This window comes from Trifolium pratense, linkage group LG2, assembly GCF_020283565.1.
Source record: "Trifolium pratense cultivar HEN17-A07 linkage group LG2, ARS_RC_1.1, whole genome shotgun sequence".
NCBI lineage: Eukaryota > Viridiplantae > Streptophyta > Magnoliopsida > Fabales > Fabaceae > Trifolium > Trifolium pratense.
The window spans coordinates 60,301,206-60,329,038 of record NC_060060.1 but is presented as its reverse complement, the minus strand read 5'-3'; the positions used below and the strand labels follow the sequence as shown (position 1 = coordinate 60,329,038).

The window sequence follows — 27,833 nt, the reverse complement described above, 5'->3', positions numbered from 1 at the left end:
TCTTTAAGAGGCACAACAATTAAACTTAATTCTTTCAATATTTTATATTAACATGCATACCTTGAAATTTCTAAAAATATCGTATTTAGTAATTAGTACTTGGTTCAGGTTATTCTTTTTTTTTTTAGGTTTTTTTAGGTATGGTTCAGGTTATTCAGAATAATCTTTGTTGCAACAGGTTATTTTTTTAGGTATGGTTCAGGTTATATCTTATCTTAATTATTGCAACAGGTATTCCAATTTGGATCAGTACCTTTGAAGACTTACTTACCTGATGGTGATATTGATCTTACTGTTTTTGGCATCAATCAAACTTTGCCTGAAATTTTCATTTCTAAGATTCAACAAAAATTACAAAATGAAATCAACAATGAGTTTGCTGAATTTAGGGTTAAAGAGGTTCAATTTATCCAAGCAGAGGTATGTGTTTTCAATTTCATACATTGATTTCAATATTGTTAATGATTTCTAATTTCTAATATTAGTGCAAAACCCTATGATTTTTGTTGTTCAATGTCAGGTGAAGATCATAAAATGCTTGATTGAAAATTTTGTAATTGACATATCTTTCAATCGATTGAGTGGTTTAAGTTCACTTTGTTTTTTTGAGGAGGTAATATATTATTATGTAAACTTGTGATTGTTAAACATGGTTACTCTTTTGCAAGATCTCTAATAAATAATTTGGTGTTTCAGGTTGATAATTTGATAGGAAAGAATCATATATTCAAGCAAAGTATTATTTTGGTAAAAGCCTGGTGTTACTATGAGAGCCGCATCCTCGGTTCTAACAGTGGACTATTTTCGACCTATGCGCTGAAAGTTTTAGTCTTGTACATCTTTAATCTTTATGGAAATGGATTTGCTGGACCACTTGAGGTGACAAATTTGATTGTTTTGGTGTATATATTAATATTAACATGGTTTATGACGAATACGAAGATAAAATTTTATGTTATTTTGATCTTATTGTTGTCGTATCTTAGGTACTTTTTCGATTTTTGGAGTTCTATAGTAAATTTGACTGGAAAAACTATTGCATTAGCTTGAGTGGACCAGTGCCTCTAAGCTCACTTCCTGCTGATATGACAGGTGTGTGATAAAATTTGTTGTATTGATCATATCTCTTGAATAACATGATATATCTTCATTATGCTGATAGCGTTTATTTTTTTTCCGTTGAAATCAAAATCATGATGATAGCCGAGTCTCCAAGAAAAGATTGCCAAAGTCAAGACTTACTGCTCACACAGTGGTTTCTTAATGCTTGTATGTTCTATTATGGCAATATGCCGCGCAACCAGGGAAATCAATTTATTTCCAAACATATCAACATTATAGATCCTTTGCGTGTAGACAACAACCTGGGGCGTAGCATCAGTAAAGGTATTTCATTTTAAAACCTTGGCTGAAACAATTATTTTCATAAACAAACTCTCTACGTACACATAACTTTAGATTATATATGCTGAATAGTATCTCTGTGGATCTAAACAATTGCAAACTTTAGATGCCATTTTAGACATGTAGTAAGATATGATTTCAAGAATAATAATCTATACGAAGTAGTTTTATTGCACTGTTCAAAATTTAGACATGTAGTTAGATATGATTTCAAGAATAATAATCTATACGAAGTAGTTTTATTGCACTCTTCAAACTTTAGACATGTAGTTAGGTATGATTTCAAGAATAATAATCTATACAAGCTAGCTGATAGATTAGTTCTGTGGCCTTTCTCTTGTGCTCTACCTATGGTATATTTGAAGTAGTTTAATTGCACTCTTCAACTTTTATTACTATTTAGTCCTGTTTTTAATTTTGGTATTTGCTCAAGAAGATAGCTTATTTTTCCTATTACTTGTGTTTCTTTTTCTATCTAAATATCTGATTGTTTGGTTAAAGTATCTCCGAGTAATTTATCTGGTTGCCTGGTTATAATCTTCTCTACAGCTAGCTTCTATAGGATAAGGAGTGCATTTAGGCTTGGTGCTGAGAGGATGGTGAGATTGCTGAACTGCACGGATGAGTATCTAATCGCTGAATTTGATTTCTTTTTCAAAAACACATGGGATAGACATGGTAATGGTTATTGGATTCATGTAAGCATTTATAATCTTTATATAAGAAAAGTTGGAAAGTTACCATGTCAAGAATCTGAGGATGAGCCTGATTGCCAAGAGCCTGATAATCAATTAAAAGAATCAAACCAAAGCTCTGATGCACGTGTTGTTTCTCAAACTCAAACCTCAAGTCCGGAATCTGCTCCTATATATAGTGAGGCTCAAGATCAGCATTGCAATGTTTTTGTATCAGAAACAGAAAGTGAACTGGTCCATTTTTCTTCTTCAATGTCTGATAGTAAGATGGGATCCAGTTCAAGATCTGAAGTTCTAGACAATCTAAGTTTTGGGCCGACTTCTTGTGATTTGAGAAGTGAAGATGCATTTAAATCAACAAATCCTTCAAATATGGGACTGCATAAGGAAGAGCCTGATTGCGCAACTATTACAGAAAGTAGCAGGACTCTCCATGCACTGATGGATCATTCTGTTGATAAGGAAGAACACGGTGGTGTTGGGAATATGACTGAAAGTAGCAGGAGTTATCTGGAAGCAGTAAAAGGTGCAAAGTCAAACAGCAATGAGGCAATGGGGCAGCAAGAGGAAGAGCATCATTTTGTGAGTACTGCCGAAAATTGCAAGAACCTCAATTACTTGGATGCACTATTGGGAATGAAAAAAAGCCATGCATCTTTTTCACCACCACCGTCGCAACAAAAAAAGTCATACTCTCTAGATAAAGTCCAATTTCCGGAACTGAAACCACCGTCTCCAACTGTCAAAAGGTCAATAAATGTGGGAAAAGACAGTGTTGATTCACCTTCTGTAGTAATCAAACATGGTAATGTAATGAACCCAGCAGAAAGCTGTAAATACAAACCAGTTTCGGACTCAACCTCAGAGACCAACCTTTCGTCCTTGCCTTCGGAGACTACTCAACCTGAAAATGCCCATGATCAGTCAACTGTGAGCACGGACATTGTCGGGGATGAGAGCACCACTTCTGAATCTGTTGCTTTAAATGCTCATGCACCGTTTCAGGTGCAACAAGCTCAATTTCCGGAACTGAAACCACTGTTTCCAACCGTCAAAAGGTCAATAAATGAGGGAAAAGACAGTGTTGATCCACCTGCTGTAATGAACCCAGCAGAAAGCTGTATATACACACCAGCTTCGGACTCAACCTCAGAGATCAACCTTTCATCCTTGCCTCCGGAGACTACTCAACCTGAAAATGTCCATGGTCAGTCAACTGTGAGCACGGACAATGTCAGGCATGAGAGCACCACTTCTGAATCTGTTGCTTTAAATGTTCATGCACTTCAATCACCATGTGCATCCGGTTCCTCTGTGTTACAATTTCCATTCAAATTCGACGATATCAGTCATGATGAAGCTTCAAATTATTTATTGAACCAATGTTTTGATATTCTGTATGGTGATTTTGAAAGCTATTGGGTGAACCTTAAATATGGACATCATTGTGTGAATGGACACTCAGAGGAGCCTGTGTATTTTCCCCCCACTGTTGAACTGCCAATGGATTTTCAAGCACCATATTATTGGAACACGAGACCTTCAAGTTCTGTCAACCGTGTGCCTGTCGTAGTTCCTGGCATGCCACCAACATTTGCTCCTGACTCGCATATTGAGGGCATAAACCAAGGTGTTTCTTTTTGGCTTCCTGGATCTAGTGGCACTGGAACTTTCATGCCAAACCCACTTACTTACCATCAGGTTAATACTTATTTCACCCTTTCAACTGAAAATGTTTTATTTACTGTTGTTTTTGCTGGTTCAATTAAGCGTAGATATGCTTTTAATGTTTAAATTTTATGCAGAGACATTACGTCGAAGAATTTGACAATGAACATCAAAATGCAAATAACATATCTGAGAGACAAGAGGATTCGAATTTCAATTCGAGGAGAAGGTCTTCCAGGCGTGGCCAGAATGATTACAGGCGAAATGAGATATCTGGTATCGAACTGTTTCACTTTAACTTATTATGATGATATCATTAAAATATATATATAACCAGTGATTATAATAAGTGGCTTTACCTGTGCTTGGTTCTCTTAGAAGGCAAGGACGAAGCGCCGCTACAAGGTGAAGACGAAGGGTCAAGTAGTGCTGTTAAGAAAGAAGCACCAGATGAAGGTGATAGCGAAGGGTCAAGTACTGCCGTTAATGAACTTGATAATTTGGATAAGGATTCCAAAGATGATTCTCCACATCGGCCCTGATCGTAATCCAATTTTATCCGGTAATGCTTTGTTTTATTTCATTTTCTTTCTATTTTTCCCCTACTATAGTGCTCATTTTCCTTTCACAGCCTGTACTACATAGAAAACGGTTGAATATTATACTCAACTAAAACTTATAAAGCAGAATAAAAGTAATATACCATGTGTGTAGTGTATAGTTTTCAGCAGTTAATGGTTTGGTTCATGAAAATGTAGTATGTGACAGATTTATCGTTTATCATGAGTTAATGACATTGATATTGATGATTTTATCTTACCATCTTATCAGGCATTTTGTATCATCATTTATGATGTTTTGTTGCATTGAATTGAACAGTGTTCTACAATATTGACACCCTATTGATCTGCATATTTGCTGATTTATTATTCTTTATGAATTTTAAATACAAGCCAGAAATATTTTCCTTATTTGTCCATGCTTCCCCTACTAATGTTTGATCCATTTTTTGCAGGTGTTTGATCCGTTTTTTGCATCGCGTGAAGAGGGACTCGTGTTTTATCTTCAATTCACCTCCCCGAGGTTCTCTAGGTGGTTTTTGGGAACAATTTGTAATACCTTTGCAGACTCTTATTTATCAGTTTTATTATCAAATACTCTAATGTCATGAATGTTATCATCATGTAAAACTTCTGCTTCCATAGCCTTTAAACTTTGCTTCATTGATATTAAAATACTGCTTCATATGAGAAGTTATTCTATATTATAACCTTTTTTTACAAGATGGAAGCATATATATACAAGGTTATTTTATATTTTACAAACCAACTTATACTCGAAGGAAATTAATTAACAAGTATCCTACCCACTTCTCCAAAACCATTGTGGGAAGTACCTATGCATACTGCTAAAACTCTTACTTTGATGATGATCTATATATTCTATATCAAATTTGATGATCTATATAATACTTAGAGACCTTCTTGAGTAAGAACATGTCTTCCTCCATTTTGCTAGCCTTGACAAGAAGATTAGTACTTCTGAAGGGTCGCGCAAAGAGTACAAAGCATTTGTTTCTCTTGGAGTCGAAGACACTATAATAGGATAACCTTGCCCTCTTTTTTGCATAACCTGCAGAGATTTGCAGAAAACCATAACTATTAACTTGGTATCGTATATATGTGTTTCTGTTATATGGATCCTTCATAGTATATTGAGTGATGGTAACATACATGACGCGGGAGAAGGAAAGAACTAAGGTAATCGTATATACCTTAAAAGCGTCTTCATCAGTTTTATCGTCACCAATATACACAGGAAGGAGATTGCTGGAACTGCTTAACCCTAATGTGTCTAGAAAATATTCTACAGCATTTCCTTTGTTCCATTCGATCGATGGCCTTATTTCCAAAACCTATGCAATAAAAATTATTCAGCGCGAACGACGAATCATATAGGATTGATTATTAATTTCGTAAACAGGTAGAATTAAAAATGAATGCATATGATCTGGTATACCTTTTTACCCTCAGTCAAGCAGAACAGTGGATTTTTTCCAATCACAGACTTCACTTTCTCTTCCAAAATGTTATAATCCTGGATTTAAAACTTTTAGAATAAACATTTCTTACTCAAATAAATGATTAAAAAAATATTGGAAATTAAATGTTACCTTTTCATGAACCTGCCTAAAATGAACTGAGATGCAGAATCCATTGTCTTCTATTTTTGCACCTTCTATGTCCTTTATTACATTCTCTAATCTTCTTAGTATCTGTTTGCACAAATAGTTAAACACTTAATTTTCATTGTATTGAGGTGTACTAATGTTGAACACCATAGTTTGCATAACATTTAGTATTGTGGTAATATGCATTGGATGCTATCTATTTATGCAAAATTAAATATTTATCTTACAATAATATGTTCATAAAATTTTAGAGAATTATTTGGTACTCGTGAAAAAATAATTAAATATAAAAAATTATGCATGTTGAGTATTATACTATATCCGACAAAACTTTAGGGTATGAGAATGTTCACAAAGAAAGTATGTAATAATACGTATGACTATGCGTGTAAATGTTGACGACGGAAACAATGAGTTTTGTTTACACGTAATAGTTAAGAAGTCAAAAGTAGATTTTTTTTTAAAATAAATTTTAAAATTACTAATTTTTTAATATTTGTAAGAAAAGATTTCAATTTCCTAATACCCTGAAATACTATCAAGATTCTTAAAAAGTTAAAATAATGTGAGCAGTAGGGATTGAAATTTGAATCCTGTGATCGTTAACATTCATCAACTCTCCCAAAAATTTATAATGAGCAGCACCTGTGATTTTAATACATATTTCAACTTTATTGAACCAATTAAGTTCAAGAAATGAAAAACATAAATATATTAACATCTTGATCCCATGTAACTTGCTGACCTCTTGAATTGCAGGCAAAAACTTCTTGGCAGGTTGAAAGGGAACTTCATTGCCCTAAAATTTAACATTAATAATTCAAGTAAGCTTAAATAATGTCAATTGACATAGTAATTTTATAAGTATCTTTATTAGTGATTAATATATTACAACAATTTTTTTTATTAATTAAAATAATATAAAAACCATTTTACAACCGTTTCTAAGAAAATTCTAACTCAATACCTCTAGTTTATAAAATTTAACTTTTACCACTGAGCTAATAATTCAAATATATATATATATATATATATATATATATATATATATATATATATATATATATATATATATATATATATATATATATATATGGGGTTTTCTAACTTAGACCCTAGTTAGGTCTAAGTTAGCAAGGTGCACCTTTTGAGTTGGACAAAAATACCCATTTTTTTTTTTTTTGAAACAATAGAGCAACTGGGGCATGTATGTAATTTGCATCATAAAAATACCCTTTTTTTTTTTTGAAACAATAGAACAACTATTACATTTTTTAAATTTCTTCCAAATTTCGATCTCATTTTACGTGCGAATCGAACGCCGATTTCAAAAACTAATACCGGAAACCTTTGTAAAATTGAAAAACGATCAAAATCCATATAAGGAACGTCGAGTTTCGTTGAGTATTGAGGGAGATCGAACCGGGTCAAAAACCGGGTCGCACGACCCGTTTCTGCATAAAACGGGTGGGAGGGACGATGAACAGTGCGCGTCGCCCACGCCCACTCTCACCGGCGGAGCGTGGGGGCGCGTGCGGCCTCAGGGAGGCTCTATTTTTTTTTTATGTTTTCATAATAAAATAGTAGATAATATTCTGGAAATTTTGGTATATTGTATGAAATTTTTGGAGACCCGAAACTATTTTTAGTTAATTAAATGAGTAAAAAGGTAATTAAAAATATTATAATTCCATAAAGAATTTCCAAAATTTTATGTAAAGTACTATGAATTATTTAGAACCCTCTTATGTACCTCACTCTCCCTAGTTCAAGTCATGAAATTATTTTCACAAATTCCGCTGATTATTTAAAACCATTTAACAAATAATAATAATAATTTCATAGATTTGTACTCTGAAACCAATTGTTTTTTTATTTGTTTCTAATAAAATATTAGATAATATTCTGGAACTTTTGGTATATTTTATGAAATTTTTTGAGACCTGAAACTATTTTTCGTTAATTAAATGAGATAAAACGGTAATTAAAAACTATTGTTTGCTTCTGAAACCATTTAGCTGGAAGAATGGTTTCAGAGAGTTATACTGTGAAACCATTCTAGCAGTAAAATGGTTTCAGAAGCAAACAATTAAAAATCAACTCCCCTGAAACCATTCTATCAGTGAAATGGTTTCAAAGTACAACGCTCTGAAACCATTGTACCAGCTAAATGGTTTCAGAATGGTTTCAGAAGCAAACAATTAAGAAATTACTCACTGAAACCATTCTACCAGTAAAATGGTTTCAGAGAGTTATACTGTGAAACCATTCTACCAGCTAAATGGTTTCACAGTATTATATAAAGATAATTAAAGGTAGTGAAAAATTGAGTTTTTTTTTTTGTGTCCAAATCAAACGAACCAAGTCTCTATTTGTAGACAAAAAAAAATTATGAATTTTGGTATAAAAATAAAAAAATAAAAAATTAATTTAAAACGAAATAATTGAGTTTAAAGTATTAAATGGAAAAAAAAACACGCCAACCACCCAGCAGTTGACACGTGTCCTGCTTTTTTAAAATGAAATTTTCTCTCTCCAGGCGCAGATCTAGTGTGGTGCACGAGCTTGCTTATCATGGAGATGGATGATCTGGACTGTCTGATTGATCCGACAGCCATGATGAGATCATCTCTTGGCCGTCTGATGGAAATCAACGGTCTGTAACGGTGGTCCTGCGGTAGGCGCGCGACACTGGATCAGCGCCAATATGTTTTTTTTTGTTTTTTAAAAAAAAAAAGAAAGGGTATTTTTGTCCAACTCAAAAGGTGCACCTTGCTAATTTAGACCCAATTGGGTCTAAATTAGCAGCCCCCTATATATATATATATATATATATATATATATATATATATAAAATAAAAAATAATCCAAATATAATTAATTTCAACAAAATGAGACGGCCCAAAAATAATTTAATTTAATTACTCACATTTGTGTCAAGAGTAGTGTTGTCACATTGGTTGCCATCAGAAGATTTAATCGGCCCTGATGGTGCCATTATGTCCATACCATGACTCCCAGCATAATATAAATTATTTAATTTCACAAAATCTTTTACCTAAACAAAAAAGCTATAATAAGATATTGTATTTTATTTAGAAAACAAATAAAAAATTGAGGAAACTTTTTAACAACTCACCTTCTCTCTGCTTCTTCCACTAATTATTGCTGTTGGAAAATAAGTAGCAACTTCACATACTGCCGCACGCATCTGCCATTTATATTACTATTAAATTAAACACCACATGCACTTAATTAAAAGTTAGATGTAGACACTAATTTTTTAATAGGAAGAGTATTAAAAATAAAAAATAAACACACGCATTTGTACAGATGCATGAGTGTTGTGTATTCAAAATCAAGAGTATATACTATATACTAGTTCAAATTCAATAGTTAATAAATATATGAATGGTGAGTTAATTATGGAAAATTAATTTTAGTACTTAATTTTACCTCATTGGACATGAAAGCACGATCAGGATCATTTACAATGGGTGATAAGGTACCATCATAATCTAAAAATACAACTATCTTCTTCCCAATGGCAGCTTTCATCAATCTATCAAATGAGTTCAATGCAGAGGGGTGCTTTACCTAGTCATGCATGCCAACAAAGATCACATATCATAAGCATATATGATTAATAAATAATTATACGCATCTTCAATATAGGCATGCACGTCATAATCAACTTCTAGTGGGATTTAAATATAAGTATGATAACAAAGAAAGTGAGCTCAAGCAGTTAATGAAATATTCGGAAGAATTAGTGTTAGTTTGATTTCTGATGGGAATAATTTTTTATTAGATTTTACTTCTCTCGCGACCGAATTCTGAATTATCAGAGTTCCCATCCCTTGGAAATTGGAGTCATTTAATTTATTTATTTATTTATTTATTTATTTTTGTTACAATTTATTTATATTTTCTACTACCTTTGTTACATGCATGTACGCGTGTGGCGCGTCTTAAAACACAACTTATGTTGTTGGTGGTTAATTTATAGATGAAGTGACAATACATCATCTGAAACATATACTTGCAACTACGAAATTTCTAGTTTGAACTCTGATAAAAATGTACATTTTAATAATATTGACATTATCATATAACAAATATATGACCATATAAGAAAATAATTACTATTTTGAAAGTACAAATAATATGACCATATAACAAATATATTTTGGTTTATTACATGGTTTTTGCTTACCAGCCAAGAATCATAGCTGGAGGGAATGAAATTTAGTGTCCTTGGAATTAAAGAGTGTTCCTGAGCATTGCTGAGCAAATCCTCCTTTCCCTTCAAATTGGGCTGTGTTACCCGCTTAGAGTTATGTGTTGTTTGAAACCCCATACTCTCTCTTAGCTTATTCAGCTTCTTCTTTATAATCTATAGGAAAAAAAACATTTTCCATGAAAATAAATCAACTTAAATGTAACGTTTGTGTCAATATTCAATAGAGTTATAGAAATAACAGCTTGAAAAATATATGAAAAACATGTACTAGTACTTCTTGATTTACCTTGAAAGTGACAAGTAGAAAAATCATATGTTTCATGTTTAGTGATTCCTATCACCTGCTCATGCAAAAATGTGATCAACTATTAATCAAATGGAAGAAATAAATAACATAAATTTTTTTAATTATAATTAATAGCCTATTATTTAATACACAAACCATGCCTAAAAAAACAATAATTATTTTTATTTTATTTTATATAATAACATGATAAATGACAAAATATTCACCAGTTATGGGCTTAAAGCAAAAATAACAATTAAGCAGCCCAATAAGGAAAAAAACATGTGACCCACAACTAGCTGTGGGCCATGAGTCCGTGACTACACATAACAAGTTGTCAAATTGTTCTCACATGTTGACTTTAGAATCCGGACACTATAAACACACTTCGAATTCTAAAATTCGAGGGGATTTTTATAAAGATTTAGAGGATGTGAGAAACTTGGTGTATTTAGTTTGAGAGAAAAAAAAAAGAAGAAAAAAAAACACGAAAATCAATTAATAAACTTACATTAATCTATGATGACAAAATATGTCATTATCAATTTTCCAAGTTGAATTAATCAGTTTTCACGGTATATATGCAATTGAAGCAATAGGCATGATTTGTCCTACGTATTTTTTTTTTAATGGAGCCTTTTTAATGCCTGCCGGGCGAAATGAGTATTATTAGCTGGAACTGCCGAGGCCTGGGAAACCTGAGTGCAGTTCCAAAATTTAAGTTCCTGCTTCGGTATTATAAGCCGGATATTATCTTCTTATGTGAGACATTAGTCCACCAAAATAAAATTGAAGAGTTACGTTATTTGCTTGGTTTTGAAAATTGTTTTACTGTTGATAGAGAAGGTCGTGGAGGAGGCCTAGCTTTGCTATGGAGGTCCTCTTTGCATTGTAATATTACCAATTTTTCATCAAATCACATCGACATTGAGATTACTGATACACACAGAGGTAGCTGGAGACTCACTGGTTTCTATGGTTATCCAGGCGGAAGTCGGCGGCGAGATTCTTGGAACTTTCTTAGAAGATTATCTCAAAATTCACAACTCCCATGGTGCATCATTGGAGATTTCAATGATATCTTATCGGTTGATGAAAAAAAGGGACGAAATGAGAGGCCAAATTGGTTAATTAATGGTTTCAGGCAAGCCGTGTTGGATGCAGGACTTTCAGATGTTCATATGGAAGGGTACCCTTTTACTTGGTTCAAGAGCCTAGGAACTCCACGCGCTGTAGAGGAAAGGCTGGACCGAGCCTTAGCTAATGAAGATTGGTTTCATATGTTTCCTAATGCTAAGTTAGAGAATTTGGTTGCGCCTGCTTCTGACCACTATCCGATTCTGCTGGATCGTGATCCTATTGTACGACTTGGTAGACCCCATCATAAGTTCAAATTTGAAAATGCTTGGCGTCTTGAATCTGAGCTTGATGAAGTTGTACATCGGTGCTGGAATAATTATTCGGATAAGCTGATTATGCCAAGACTTGAAGCGTGCGCGGAAGAATTGTCCCTTTGGAGTAGAAACCATTGTCATAACCTTAAAAAAGAAATAGAGGAATGTCGGAAGAAATTGTTACAAGTTCGTGAACAAGGAGGAGAGAATAATGCTAATTATGTGGGTGCCTTACAAAAACGCATGACACATTTACTTGTTCAAGATGATATGTTTTGGAGACAACGTGCTAAAACACACTGGTACAAGGATGGTGATCTTAATACTCGGTTTTTTCACGCTTCAGCCACTTCTCGGAAGAAGGTAAATCGTATATCTTTTTTAGAAGATGCAAATGGGTTGAGAATTACTGATAATCCTGGCATGTGTCTGGTGGCGAAGGACTATTTTAACGAATTATTTCATAAACAAAATAGTGTTCGAGACCCGGTGATTAGCGTTATTTCTACTACTATCCTTGAATCTGACAATGAGCAACTCACAGCCCCTTTTACCAAAGAGGAGTTTAAAGAAGCTCTGTTTTCTATGCAATCTGATAAATGTCCCGGTCCCGACGGCTTTAATCCAGGATTCTACCAACATTTTTGGAATTTATGCAGTAATGATATTTTCCATGAATGCTGTTCTTGGCTCAATACGGGACAACTACCTGCTATGCTTAACATGACAAATATTGCCCTCATCCCGAAAGGTGAAGTTCAGAAGTGCATGAAAGATTGGAGACCGATCGCCCTTTGCAATGTCCTTTATAAAATGGTGTCCAAAGTCCTTGCTAACCGGCTGAAAGGTGTTCTTGACAAGTGCATCTCAAATAACCAGTCCGCTTTTGTTCCCGGGAGGTCCATCTTAGATAATGCAATGGTGGCTATTGAGTTAGTGCATTTTATGAAGTCTAAAACCAGAGGCAAAATGGGTAATGTTGCGCTTAAGCTTGATATAAGTAAAGCTTATGACCGCATTGATTGGGACTATCTCAAGGAGGTGATGATCAAGATGGGATTTTGTCAACAATGGGTCCGATGGGTTATGATGTGTGTTGAGACAGTAGATTATTCTGTTATTGTTAATGAAGATACAGTTGGTCCTATTATCCCGGGACGTGGGTTACGGCAGGGAGACCCTTTATCACCGTACCTCTTTATTATATGTGCTGAAGGGCTCTCAGCTCTTATTAAACAAGCAGAAGATAGAGGAGAGATTCATGGCAACAAAATTTGCAGAAATGCACCCATAATTTCTCACTTGTTATTTGCAGATGATTGTTTCTTGTTCTTCAGGGCGGTGGAGCATGAAGCACAAATCATGAAAATATTCTGGAAACTTATGAAGCAGCATCAGGACAAACCATTAGCCTCCCGAAGTCAGAGATTTTTTATAGCAGGAATGTTTCACAACCAGTCAATCACGCTATTGCAAACATCTTGGGTGTACAAACTGTTTTAGGCACCGGTAAATACCTTGGGTTACCTTCAATGGTTGGAAGAAGCAAGAAAGCCACGTTCAATTTCATTAAAGATCGAATATGGCGAAAAATTAATTCATGGAGTAGCAAGTGTCTTTCCAAAGCAGGGCGAGAAGTGTTAATAAAATCGGTACTACAAGCTATTCCATCTTATGTCATGAGCATATTTTTAATCCCTGACTCACTTATTGATGCGATTGAAAAAATGATGAATTCCTTTTGGTGGGGTCACAGTGGATCTAACCACAAAGGTATTCATTGGATGTCATGGGAGAAACTCTCGGTACATAAAAATAGTGGAGGTATGGGGTTTAAAGACCTCACTGCTTTCAACTTAGCAATGCTTGGAAAACAAGGGTGGAAAATCCAATCACAGCCGGATAGTCTCGTCTCCCGTTTATTCAAGGCAAGGTATTTTCCTAATAGCAATTTTCTGTCATCATCTATTGGTCATAATCCAAGTTTTGTGTGGAGGAGTATATCAAAAGCAAAATTTCTTGTCCGTGCCGGGTCTCGCTGGTGTATTGGATCAGGGGCAAATATACATGTACTTGACGAACCTTGGCTCACTGATGGAGCATGTATTTCAACATCTGACATTAATCTATCTTTCCTTAAAGATGTAATGTTGGAGCATCTCATTGATGACACAACAAAAGAATGGAATCATGATGTTATTAGCTCTTTATTTGATCAACAGACTGTCGAGAAAATTGTTAAAACGCCGCTGGTGCAGCAGGTCAATACAGACAGATTGGTATGGAAGGCTGAAAAGAAGGGGAATTATTCGGTTAAAAGCGCGTATCGCTTATGTGTCGATGAGCTAATCGATAATTCTCATCTTAAAAGGCCCGGTTATTGGTCAGGTATATGGCGACTCAAAGTCCCTCCGAAGGTTAAAAATCTAGTGTGGCGAATATGCCGTGGTTGCTTTCCAACTCGGGCCCGGCTGCGAGATAAAGGAGTACATTGTCCACCGAATTGTGTTGTGTGCGACAATAATTATGAGGATACAGAACATATCTTGTTTACTTGCCCTTTATCTACCGAAGTTTGGCGGGCCGCTGGGCTATGGGATAAAGTCGAAAGCGCTGTGAACGAATCAAATCATGTCGTTGATGCAATTTTTCTGCTATTACAACAGTTAAATGAGCAAGATGCTGCTCACATGGCTGGTATATTGTGGAGTTTGTGGAAACATAGGAACATGAGGTTATGGCAAAATACAGTAGAAACATGTGCTCAAATTCTGGACCGTGCCTTTCATTTAATTGAGGACTGGAAGCATGCTAATAATAACAACAAGCACATGCAGCAAACAATTGCCACCGTGACTGCATCAACAACAACAACAACAAACGACGAGCTTGCCACAAACAATAACAACAGGGTTGATCGTGTAGGGACTGTTTGGAAAAAACCGACAATTGGTAGATACAAGTGCAACATTGACGCGTCGTTTTCGACTCAACAAAATCGCGTGGGCTTGGGAATGTGCATTCGTGATGATGAAGGTCGGTTTGTGTTAGCCAAAACTATGTGGATTTCACCAATATGTAGCGTGGACTTAGGTGAGGCATTGGGACTCTTTCATGCCATCAATTGGGTTCATGACCTTCAACTTCAAAGAGTGGATTTTGCACTTGATTCAAAAACAGTGGTTGACTATTTCCATAAGGGAGGGCCCAATATTACTGAGTTTGGGGATGTGTTGAATGAATGTATTCGTCGTTTTAAGTCATATTTCGAAAACTCTCGTGTTGAGTTTAATAGGAGACAAGCGAATGAGGTAGCTCATGCTTTAGCCAGGGTAGCCCCATCTATAGCTCGCTCCCATGTTTTCATTGATGTACCGACATGTATAAGTCATTTAATTATGAATGAAATGCTATAAGCATCCTTTTCTCAAAAAAAAAAAAAATGATTTGTCATCATTTTGGTGGACAATTACATTAGTGGATCACATGATGAAGCAATTATACTATTTTTCCTACGTATTTTTTTTTTTTTAAAAAAATAACCTGAGGACTAGAAAAATATCCGTAAATAAGTGAAAGATTTTGGATTCAAATTCTGACTCTACATATAAAGTGTTATATTTCAACTAATTGAGTTATGCTCACAAAAACTTCTTACATATTTTTTACTTAAAAAAAAAAGAAAAAAAAGAATAGATACAATTTAAGTAATTAAGAGTGCGTTTGATTTGCTAAAAATTAGGGGATTGGACATGACAACTTTTGTTGTACTCTGTTTGATTTGAAATTGGTTATGAGACTAGATGAATTAGGTAGTAAGGGACAGACAAAAATAAGATTTTTTGTCCCTCACTAAACCACTGGACAATTTTTCGTCTACAGTACAACTATAAAAAATACGAAAACACTCATTTTATTTGCGAATATAAAAATATTATCGTCCTATATCTTTCCGGTACAGTTTTGTCATATCCTGTATTATCTTATTTTATCTTGTACTATTCTGTCCGATCTTTGCTGTTTTACGAATCAAACGCACATAAAATAACAAGATAGAAGTCGGCTGTACTAGGAAATAGGAAGTCATTTTCAAACCATATAAAACAAATTGAAGAACATTATAAAATATACAAAAATGTTGTTTGGACACTCTCAATCAATTCGGAGAAACCAGGAGCTAACAAATGTTTTCAGTGGGCCAATTATTTGAAGAATAAAGTAGTTAAATAACATGAAGGTGTCATTTTCCATATGGAAAATTTTTCCTTTTGTTTGGTTTAAACACAAAAGTACATAAAGAAACAATACAAAAATAAAAGAGATTGTATTAGTTATTAATTATTAAAGCATTAGAGAGATTTGACAAAGTTGTCCATTTCCACATAGAAAGACTTCATTCCTAAAGTTGGGTAGGATATTAGTCGATTCTGACTCAGATGAGAGTGAAATAAGCTAAAAAATTAATTTAATTATGAGTTTAAGTCTACATCAATAACCTCAAAGTATATTTTTTCTTGTAGTAATTTTTTTTTTTTAATTTATCATATAGTATATCATTGATTCACATCATTTTCTTTCTTTTCATTTTTTCTATCTTCTCATATCACAATGAAAAGTGAGGCATTAATATTTTATTTCATGAATGAATTAACAACGTAGCTTTTTAATTTGGGTCCCAACTTAACTACTCCAACCTCTTTCTAACTGATTCAGTTTTTCTTTTTTTCTTTGCTTGACTAATTCAAGTCTATGAGAAATAAGTTAAATTAATATTACCAATATTCTCTCAAACACATAAAGTTAAATAAACTCTACTAATAATTTTTCAAACAGTCACACATGACACAACAGTTAGTTGATACGCTACCTAATTGCTATGCTAGTGGATTTCATAATAAGATTAGTACAGTCACAATAATTGATGATAATTTTTTTGTATTCAGGTGAACTCTAGGAAAAGGACATGCAATATCATCAAATGCAAGGGATCTGTAGCGGGGTTAGTAGTAGTAGCTAGCTTTAGTGGCGAAGTTAGAAATTTTATAAAGTACGAGGAAACTCTCAGTTTTAAATAAAATTTTTAGTTCTATCATAAATCAACTCTAAAAATATCAGTTTTGTCCTAAATTAATTCCTAAAATAATAAAAAAAATTACTAGAGTCTGGACAAGTGTCCGAGCTGACCTGGCGGTGGATCCGCCACTGGTTGAGGCAATGGTTAAAAAGAGTTGGAGATTCATGATTCAAGTCCTTGAAAAGTGTAAAAAACTAATATAACAATTAACATAATAAAAATTTATCATTAAAAAAATCTGCAAGTTATGTGCTACAAATTGATTTTCCTTTCCACCAAAAGATTCCAAAATGATGAATCTCATTATGAATATTAAATTACAGTAGTAGTATTTATTTATTTATTTTTGTATCAGCCATAACTTTGTACCCACGGATTCTAGAATGAATGAAGAACAAAACATGGTGTGGTTCTGTTTTCTCACAAAAAACAAATAGGCTGAACTCTGTTTTTGCCTTCAGAAAGTGACAGATAGAGGTTGGTGAACATGTTACAGTTAATTAACACCAACCACAAAAACTCGTGAAGAGTCTTAATTGAAAACGAAAATAGAAAAATCAGAAACAGATCAATGAAGAAGAATATAAAAACAAGATTACACGTGTAATCTAGTATTATGCATTGTACTTTTTTATCGGTTAAAAAAAGAAAAAAGGAAGTTGAAGATACGCCAAGTTAAAAAGGACACAATTGACTTTTGAAGCCGAAAGTATGAATAATGGATACAAGAAAAATTCTACTGTATCAATTAAAGTAAAATATTGTATCTAAGTTAGCTTGTATAGTTAATTCTGTTCTTAGTTGGAAAGATAAAGAGATTTGACGTGTCGGTAAACGAAACCATTGATGCAAAAAGCTTGGACTAGACATCCTAGTACGACAAAAGATCAGGATTGTCTGCTGTAACTGCTTCACGCAATAAATAATTTTGACCGTTCAAAAGTGTATAGACAGTCTTGATAGTATGATTGAACACAATTTTAATTTTATTCCTTCATTTTTTATCAAACCGTCAAGAATAGATGTCAGGAATAGATGAAATAACAAACCAATTAAATTTTTTTAATAGATGAAATGACAAATATCATCAAAATTCATATTCATATGCATTGTAAGATTTCATATTCACACTATAGTATAGTAATACTAAAGTGTACTAATTATACAATAGTAATAAATATACTTAATAACTTGATAAGATCAACTTATATTCAGAAATAATTTTAGAATATTTACCTAACAATTGATGAAAATAAGTCTCAATGTTGCTCATGATTTGGCAATTTTACAACATTATTGGAAGGAAAATGATGGTTGTGGCATTGGACAGAGGGTTTATATATACCGATGAGGAAGAGAGAGCGGCAACAATCAATTTTTTTGAAAAACCGTGAAGTTGATACGGAAGAACCTTTCACGAATGTGGAGTCTAGGACCAAGAAAAAGAATTTGCAGAAGGGTTTCCAGGTTCGTAATACTCGCTTTAGGGGTATGATGTCAGATTGAGCTTTCTTTATTCTTTTGTTTTTCTCTTTGTTTTTTGCTTTTTATTTTCTCTTTTTTCACTTTTATTTCATTTTTCATGCTGGAGAAGGTTTTGGTTCATATCCCCTTCTCTTTTTGTTCTTGTTTTATTTTATATCTATTTAGGGTGTTGCAGATGGTGAGGCTCTGTTCCCCATTTACTTAAAAAAATAAAAATAAATCACATAAATAAATTTTTCTATGACACTCACAACTAACTTATAACCAACTTTCATTTCATATGTATATGATTTAATACTTTTAAATTATTAAGGGCTATATTATAAAATATATATAAAAAAACATAATATTATATTTACAAGACTTGTACTTTTCTAATTTTAGACGTGTTATTAATTATTATGTGTTGTAAAAACCATATGGGGGAGGTGTCGTTCAAAGAAGCAAAGATCATAGTCACCATTCACGTGAAGAGATGCTGCTGAACAAAAGATGCAAGATTCCCCCTAGCTATGGAGTAGTATAATATTATAAATTTTACATAGAAATTATGTATTTTAGTACTAAATTTTGTAAACATATAAAATGAGATCATTTCTTTTATTAAAAGAGCATATATCTCCTATACTAGTATTCAATTTCTGTGTGCTTTGCAATCAGCAGTTATCAAAGTATATGGAATGTCTATTTCCTAATGTACTTTTTCTGCCCATTTATGTATAAAGTACAAAATCTAGCGATTAGATTTTATAAGGTTCTGAACAAAATCTAGCAACACGGATGCATGCAAGTACTAATAGTAATAAAGAGAAAACAAATGAACTATTTCTCATTCATAATTTCATTATCGATCTATTTTTGTTGTAATTCAAATTATTTAATCTGTTAATCAACTACAATTCTTCATTCTTTTTGGGTGTTTGAAAACGGCACATGCTCAAGACTTTCTCCTCACTATTCTCATTGATGGGTTAAGCCAACATATGTCCCTGATTGAGTATTGTACCATCCTTAGGTACCGTCTCATGATTTCATTATTTTCTAAGGATGAAGTTTGTCCGGTTTGTCGTAAAGTGTGCCTCAACACATTTAGGGACCATGCAGCACATTGTAGGGAGCTCTCAGGCTTCAAATACAGGCATGACTTGGTCAGAGATGTGCTTTTTGATATTTTTAGGCGTGCATGAATCTCTGTGAAGAAAGAGGCACATGTGAACTTTTTGACCGACCCACAAGAAGGGAGATTGACACTTCGCTCAACAGATGTTCTGGTGTTTGGATAGGTAGGTGGGAAACATGCTTGTGTGGATTTGACTGGAGTATCCCCACTTGTAGGACTAGGGGTTGAAAATTTTACTGTAGGGCAGGCAACAACACGTTTTTATACCGTTTGCATTTGACACTTTTGGCTTTCTAGCACCAGAGGCTATAAACCTTTTAAACAGAGTTCAAAAAGTCATGCATAGTAATGTTGTGTCGCCTAGGTCGATGAATGTAGTTTTTCAAAGATTGGGTTTTGCTATCCAAAAAGGTTTAGCGGCACAGCTTGTTGTCCGTCTACCTTTTATTCATATATAATTATTATAATTATAATATATAATTTTATTTTACAAAAAAAAAATTAAACATAATAAAAATTAAAGATTAAATCTCAAATTTTTAAAATTTAGTTTTTTAGAACCTTGCTAACTGAAATTGTGCGGTTGTGAGAGTATGTGCACACAGTGCATGCAAAGTTAACGGGACAGTGAGATAGTGTGGTTGAACTAAAAAAGAAGTTGATGAAACATTTCAAAAAATAATAAAATTGGTCGGCGGAATCTCACAATTTCAAATGAATATCCTACTATGTGTATATTTGGTATCATGATAAATATGCTAGAATCACAGTGACCCACATAATTTTTGTAAAGTTACGATGATATCAATAGGTTAAAGACTCTAAAATAGGATATTTCAAAATTTAATTTCTAAAATAAAATAATTTTTGTTTTTTTAAAGGTGTTTACTAAGTAGAATTTCCTTAGACAAAAACAACCTCCGTTTTGTATGCTATGAAGATCGGTTATCTTATCTTTATCTGTGCCGTTCCAGGTGGAAAAGTAGAATAAGAAAGGGAGACAAAAAAAAAGTAAAGAAAAGTACGATGATAATTTGATCTCACAAGATGAAAAGTGCATGATATCACCGACTTTAACCGTTTTATGTCTTTTCAATCAATCAATCTATCTTACAGTACACCTCAACGAATGTGTCTAACTACTCACTTCTGAAATTTTGTTACATAAAATGAAAATCTATTCCAAGTAAAATTTGAGTTATTAATATATTTTTAGTAATTAAAATTGTGCATTGACGTATGTGCAATAGTCAAACATAGTCTTATAATTAGGGACGGAGGGAGTAATTAGAAGTACTAAAATATATTTTTAGTAATTAAAATTGTGCATTGATGTACGTGCAGTAGTCAAACAAAATCTTATAATTAGGGACAAAGGTAGTAATTTTTAATAATAGATAATTTAAGATATTAATAATTAAAATTGTGTATCGACAAACTGAAATATGGTCAACAAAGTCACTTATTTTGGGACAGAGAGTATATTTTAATTATTTTTTGGAAATTGATTAATCAAGATCTTCTATTTAATTTGACTTTGATTATTTCAAATTGGTCCGAATCAATTATAATAGCCCACGGGCCCAGGTAAATCACACGTGTACGGTCCATGACACACATGAAATGAAACGGAAGTTAATACACGCTCTAAAACGAATATAGAGAAACAGCGAAACTAAACCAAAAAAACGAATTCCCCACCGCTTTCTCGTCACAACTTCTTTTCCAATAAATGAAACAAAAAACCATGATTATTATTTTTAATAAATCTAAGAAAATTTTGTGTAAAAAAAGAAACTAAGAAAATTTTAAAAAAAAAATTTGAAAATACAATTCAAATATTTTTTAATGAGTTTAACGGAGATATATTAACTGTGTAAAATAATTTTATACAAATCAATCATATCATATAAAACTGAAAAAAAGTAGCATAATGTGGCAAAATATATACTACCACCGTCCCTAATTATAAGATATTGTTTGATCACTGTAGTACGCCAATGCACAATTTTGATCACTAATATATTTAATTTTATATTAATAAAAATTATAAAAATTTAAAAATATTCATCAAAACAAATTGAACAAGATTTTATATACTAATATTTACATTTATATATTATTAAAAAATACGGTCAAAACAAGATAAATAAATAGTACATTTTTTTTCAAACAGTGTCTTATAATTAAAGACGGAGATAATAGTTGATATTAGTTAATTTTACATGTGCATTTTTTTTCTCCTTTTAAATTAACAAATACACAATTTTTTATAAAAAATATTATCTCTTTTTAACTTTTTAAATAATACAAGAACGGAATATAAGTCTCATTCTAAATTATTAGATACTTCTTTTCTTCTTTTTATTTTTTACAAAAAAAACTAAATATTTCTAACATGTCTCTAATTATGAAAAACAGAATATATATAGAAATTTATATTTTTGAAATAGAGATCTATATTTAAGGACAGATAAAGTACTAATTAAAAACTAACCACACAAAAGGGTGAAGTTATGAAACACAAGAGACGTGACTGAAAGGGAATCAAAATCAACCAAGAACAAAAAAAAAAAAAAGAACACCGACGAGGAAGAATTAAGGAAAAAGAAAATTTGAAGAATATGATCTCAAACCGACAAATATTGATGTTAATAATTTTTTAACTAATATAGACACAAGAAAAATATTATCAATGTTATCTTAAATGTTAAGGATACCAAACATCAATGACATGCAAGGAAATTAAACAGCCAAATTCATAGAAATTGGACATGTGGAATAGAATAATGACATTGTTGTATAATATTTTTTTTTGTTTACAATGAGCTGAAAACCGAATCCAAAATCTATAACGTACTATCAAAATCCCTCATCACTGGACCAAACCTAGTGACTTACAAAGATATTGTAATCTAACAAAAATGACATTGTAATCTAACAAAAATGAAAGGACGGTACACATATAAAAACAAACGCATAAAACAAAAAAGCATAATATAGAAGAGAGAAAGGGAGAGCTTACAAAGATATATTGGAGTGGTGCAGTTGGTTGTGGCTGCTTTTCCCAATATGAGAAGCAAAATTAGAGAGAAAATGTGAGCAAGTAGAGATATGGAAGAGAGGAGAAAAGGAGAAGGGGGAGAAGGAAGAGAAGAAGAGGGGTGTTATTTATAGAAGGAAGGGAAGGGGTTTAGGGAATTATATGGGGTTTGGGTGATTGCCAAGTGCCAATTATAGTGGGACCATGCAAGGGAGTTAAATTCCATTAACCCCTATAAAAAAGCAATTGAATATTAAATATACATTATACTAATTTTTAGTTGATTTAATGATAATTGACGCTGAATTTAGTAAGAAAATAACGGTTCGATCTTCTGCAACTATGATCAGGATAGGGCTGGAATCACTTGATGACATAACTAATAACCCCCAAATTACATTAAACTGATAGTGAAAGTCAAAAAATATACTTTTTTTTTTGTGGTATAAATTGTCATTTTTATCCCGCAACTAGATGTTTGACCCGTGCTATCAACATTAGAAATTTTAATATTATGTTTGTAATATAATTCTAAAAAAAAAATTAGTTAATTGCAACACAAAAATTATATAAAAAACAGTTGAATATTTCATACATTTAAGTAAATGACAATACAGTTAAGTATTTAACATTTTAAAATACTTCTTTGTTTGTATATAATTTTTAAAGTTGCATAGGTATTTTGATCTTTTCTACAATTAATTTAATACTAATTGGAAATGAAAATGCAGTATTTATGGAGGGAATACATGATCTCATATAAAATCATTATTTCATTCATTAATGCCATGCTTCATAATATCATAAACACAAAAATCACCAATGGAGAGACAGATCATTAATGTTAACAAACACAAAAGTTGCAGCATCAAAGAGCCAACTCGCATTCCAGAGTGAAATATTATTGTTGATTCCAATTCTCCATTTGCACCCTGCTCTAAGAATAAATTTAGAGTTGCAAATACTCTTCCACACAAATTTTGGAGCCTAAATTGTTTTTTAACCCTCTAATTTTCATAATAGCACTTTTGGTCTCTAACTTTAGCTCATTTTGCAAAAGATTGACCCCCACATATTTTGATTGAGTCAACACTCATGCGCTGATGTGGACAGTAACTCACATGTCATGTTAGCATGTATTGCCACATATGCAATTATTAAAATATTTTTTTCCATTTTTTTAAGAAAAATTTCAAAAAATTAAATAAAAATATTATGAAAGTTGAGAGTCCAAAATACAATGTAGCCAATTTGGGATTATGTCCAAGTCTAGAGCTAAGAAAATCACAATTTGAAAAATATTTGGCATATGTATTAGAAATGATCAAGGTGTTTATGTTCTAGCTAAAACTTAGTGGTTTTCTCCAAAGAGTGAAGTGCATATTGGCGAAACACTTGGACTTCTTATATTGTTTAATTAGGTTTAACTGGGTTCATCTGCTTATAACTTAGGTCTAACAAAATTCGAGTTGGATTCGAAAAGAGTGGTTGATAATTTTCATTCCTCAAAATGTAACTTTACAGAGTTTGGTGTGATCATTAAACATTGTAAATCTATTTTCCCAACTATTATAGAAATTCAAGTGTAAAGTTTGTGTGGAGATAAACAAATGAGGCTGTCATAAACTTGTTAAGGCGATCACATTATCAACTAATTTTTAGATTTTGGTTGATATACTTGTATGGAACACATTTTAACAAATGAAATGCTAAGCATATTTTTGTCATTAATGTTATAGATCCGAATATACGAATATTTCAGACACTTCAATATAGTTAAATATGTAGACTTATACAATTTTATACTGACATGGATGTTGTGAATTTAATAGCAAATTTATTCTCTTTACATTTAACAATTTAAATTTATATTGAGCCATTATACTCTATAATTAATATATATCATTTATATAGTAAAAAATAATTGTGGCATGGTTATGATTTGTTTTTTCTTTGGTTTCACTAATACCATTTCTTTGGTTTATTTAAAAAGAACCAGATGCATGAACCTGATCTTATGTGAGTCAGAAAAGAGAGTAAGAGAGGTCGTTTGAATGATGAAGAAAGCAGATTCAGTGAATGGAGTCAACACTTTCATTTAATTTACTAACACTGAACATTTACCCAAACAGCCCTACCGGGCTAGGTCATGCATAGATGATGTTAAATAATGAGATACTTACTGTAGCAAACGGAAATAATAATTAAAATATTTGATAAAATTAACGGTTTAATTAGTTAATAGATGTAAAATGATATGAAAGGAAATTTTTAATTTAAATTAAATTTATATCAAATTAATATTTGCCATGCTTAGTGTTTAGTAATTTAATTTTTTTAATTTAATACATACCTTTTATATATTATTATTATTTTATTTGGTTAAATTCAATTTTATTCTTTGAACTTTTATTTTGAATTTATTTCCATTTCAGTTTTTATACCTTATAAAAAAGTTAAACATAATAGTTTTTATGCCCAAATACATAAATGATAAATGAATAAGAACTCTAATTTGTTTTTTTTAAAGAAGCCTAAAAGATATTAAATTAAAATAGGCACAAAAACCTTGAATAACCAAACTTCACAAAATAACAACCAGATTCGTAAAAAAAAAAAAAAAAAAAAAAACCAGATCCATGTTTTTTCCAAAAAAAATTATTATGCAAATTTTTTTTTAAAAAAAATTGTGATTCATGTTTTAGAGTATGCATTTTCTTAAGTTTGCACTTCATCTTTCTTCTTTGCTTTGGCGTCCTTCATCGAATCATATATAAAGAGTGCACATAAAAAATAATAAAGAATAAAAATGAATTTTAGATAAAATAATAAGGGTAAATTTAGAGTAAAAAAAATGATAAGTCATAGGCTAAAAACTATTTAAAATAACTCGAAAAAATTAACTATAAGCCAATAATAAAGAGACTATTACTAAGCAGATCTTTTAGCTTATAAGCAATAAGTCATAAGTCATAAATTATAAACAGACCCTAAATAAGTAATTTCACAATGTAGGTTTTTTTTTTCAAGTACATATTAGAGAGTTTAAATTTCAGTCCTTTCAAAATATATATAATATTTTTATCAACTGAGCAAGTTACTCTAGCAAAAAATCATCTCGTTATATATGTTGTTTTACAAGAAACTCAAGAAAAGTTAAATTTTACATTGAAAAAAACATTGTTTTTATATTTTTGTTACTAAAAGCACGTATTAATAAGACCTTTTATCTTTTTCATACAAAAAAAACTAGTTACTAAAGTAGAATAATTTGGCTTTTCCTGCAAATCAAAGGAACTTCTCTCTTCAAAGTGATTGAATTTAATTTAACCCATGAGAATTTTTCCATGAACCTTCCTCAACCATTTTTATTAATTTTCATACTACACCCGGGATTCTCTGTCTTGTGCAGATGGTTTCTGCAAAATTGTTTTTGAACAAGAGACATCTTAAAATATTATTTCAATGGAACAGTCCTTTTGACTAAAATGCCAATGTAATTTGTTTTTTAGCTTAAGTTCTGTCCAAGTACATTTTGGGGAATATATATGATATGAAGAATATATATGTAATCCTATGTTTATTAAAATAATAAATACGAAATGTACAAGAAATAACTTCCACATTCATTTGAGTAAAAAAACAAAAACAAAAACAAAAACTTCTACGTACATTCACATAATAATATTATGATAATATTAAAATTTCCAATCGAGGTTGAAATAAAAGATCTCTCATGAGTAGTTAAGAATGAAATATGTGTGTAATATTTTTCTTTTTTTTACAAGTTGTGTGTAATGTTTCTATACCTCATTACTGGACAATTCATTCATGATAGTGATATATATAAATGTTAATCAAATACTTACTTGAAATTAAAAATATATAACTAGAAGTAAACTTACCGTAAAAGAATACTATACAGTTTCATCAGTTTATTCAACATTGAATCCAATTAATTATTAGTGTTGTAAAAGAAATAGAGAATCTTTGTACCAAAAAATAATAATCAGAGTATCTAATTAATACTATGTATTATTGGTCTTACCATTGTGTACTTTTGTAAGACTATGTGTTTAGGGAGATTATTTTCCTCCATAATTTTCTAAAATCACTCTCAATTACTACAAGATGGTGAAAAACACAATTTTGCCTCAATTTATCTTTTTTGATGCAAGATAAAAGGAAATTTTTCCGTCTGAATTGATAAATTTAATAGGGTATGGTTTTTAAGAAAGGACAAAACTTATATGTATTTTCTTATGATTTTTTCAAATTCATATCTTTCTCAAAGTTTGCAACAAAAAAAAATGTTTTTATTTTGGATTAAATATATTAAAAACACGTAAAGAAATGTGCCTTAATTTTGTCACTTGGAGAGTAAAAGTAGGTGTTTCTCGCTCCTTTTTTGACTTATATGTGCGGGCTGGGCCGCTCTAGGCCCTATGTATTCCTTTTCCAACAGCCCACAAAAATAAAAGGGGTGCTTTTTTTCCTCTCTCCGTGATTGAGTCCACCCATTTAAATTATAAATGAAACTTCTACTCTTATCTTTCAACCACCATCAAGAGAATAACGTAACTTTATTTGTTAAAAGATCTTCAAGACCCTCTTAAACATGAAATATTGTTTCATTTAGAACTTTTCAAATAGACTGCACTGGTGCTAACCAAAAACGCTGAGCTTATCACGAAAGTCTTATTCACGAGATTTTACAAAAGAGGGAGGAGCAAGGAAATAGACAAAATTTGAAATTTGTGTTCGTCATTAAATAATGTGACAAATTTTTCTACGGTACAAACTATCTAATTTATTATTTTCTACTCAACAAACATTTACGGTCTCTCTCCGACTCTCACCTATATCCTCTCCCGCCCCTCTTCTCTATCTTATCTCTCACTATCCTATTTCCTCCTCCCCCCCCCCCTCTCTCCAGTCTATTATTACTATTATTATTAATATTTACTCATAAAAGGGTTGTAATAAATTTCAGCTCAGTGCCTTGTTCATTGTCCACTAAACATTATACAAATAAAATATTGTTTGATACATTAAAAATGTGTCATGTACTATTATGTAAAGGAATTATCCTTTTGCGAATAAAAAAAACTCTTAGAATCACTAATTTCGAAAATGTTTTGTAAAGGGCTTGCATAACAAAAATAAACTAAAATACGGATAATTAGCCCAAAAATTACAATAATTTGGTTCCCAAAACAATGAGACAAAA

General features: G+C 31.9%; 2 protein-coding genes across 2 annotated transcripts; one reads left to right on the top strand and one right to left on the bottom strand.

Moving 5' to 3' along the window:
* The first annotated feature begins 167 nt into the window (after positions 1 to 167).
* On the top strand, positions 168 to 5,050 carry LOC123909287. Its single transcript, XM_045960104.1, has 9 exons — positions 168 to 420; positions 521 to 613; positions 697 to 879; positions 987 to 1,092; positions 1,204 to 1,386; positions 1,954 to 3,800; positions 3,905 to 4,043; positions 4,146 to 4,329; positions 4,783 to 5,050. Exons 4-8 carry the CDS (start codon positions 1,086 to 1,088, stop codon positions 4,307 to 4,309), a joined length of 2,340 nt encoding a protein of 779 aa, XP_045816060.1. The 5' UTR covers positions 168 to 420; positions 521 to 613; positions 697 to 879; positions 987 to 1,085; the 3' UTR covers positions 4,310 to 4,329; positions 4,783 to 5,050.
* LOC123909293 (probable trehalose-phosphate phosphatase C) lies at positions 5,031 to 22,712 on the bottom strand. Its single transcript, XM_045960113.1, has 11 exons — positions 22,586 to 22,712; positions 10,488 to 10,542; positions 10,175 to 10,354; positions 9,415 to 9,555; positions 9,098 to 9,169; positions 8,888 to 9,016; positions 6,704 to 6,757; positions 5,941 to 6,042; positions 5,787 to 5,864; positions 5,542 to 5,682; positions 5,031 to 5,399 (listed from the first exon to the last, which is right to left on the bottom strand). Exons 2-11 carry the CDS (start codon positions 10,521 to 10,523, stop codon positions 5,229 to 5,231), a joined length of 1,104 nt encoding a protein of 367 aa, XP_045816069.1. The 5' UTR covers positions 10,524 to 10,542; positions 22,586 to 22,712; the 3' UTR covers positions 5,031 to 5,228.
* Positions 22,713 to 27,833: the final 5,121 nt, after the last annotated feature.

Coding starts and splice junctions, on each gene's coding strand:
- LOC123909287 (XM_045960104.1), top strand. Junction 1,387..1,953: donor GGGGCGTAGCATCAGTAAAG/GTATTTCATTTT, acceptor TCTTCTCTACAG/CTAGCTTCTATAGGATAAGG. Junction 3,801..3,904: donor ACCCACTTACTTACCATCAG/GTTAATACTTAT, acceptor AATTTTATGCAG/AGACATTACGTCGAAGAATT.
- LOC123909293 (XM_045960113.1), bottom strand. CDS start 10,523: ATGAAACATATGATTTTTCTACTTGTCACTTTCAAG. Junction 9,017..9,097: donor GTGGAAGAAGCAGAGAGAAG/GTGAGTTGTTAA, acceptor TTTTTTGTTTAG/GTAAAAGATTTTGTGAAATT. Junction 5,683..5,786: donor GCTTGACTGAGGGTAAAAAG/GTATACCAGATC, acceptor TTTATTGCATAG/GTTTTGGAAATAAGGCCATC.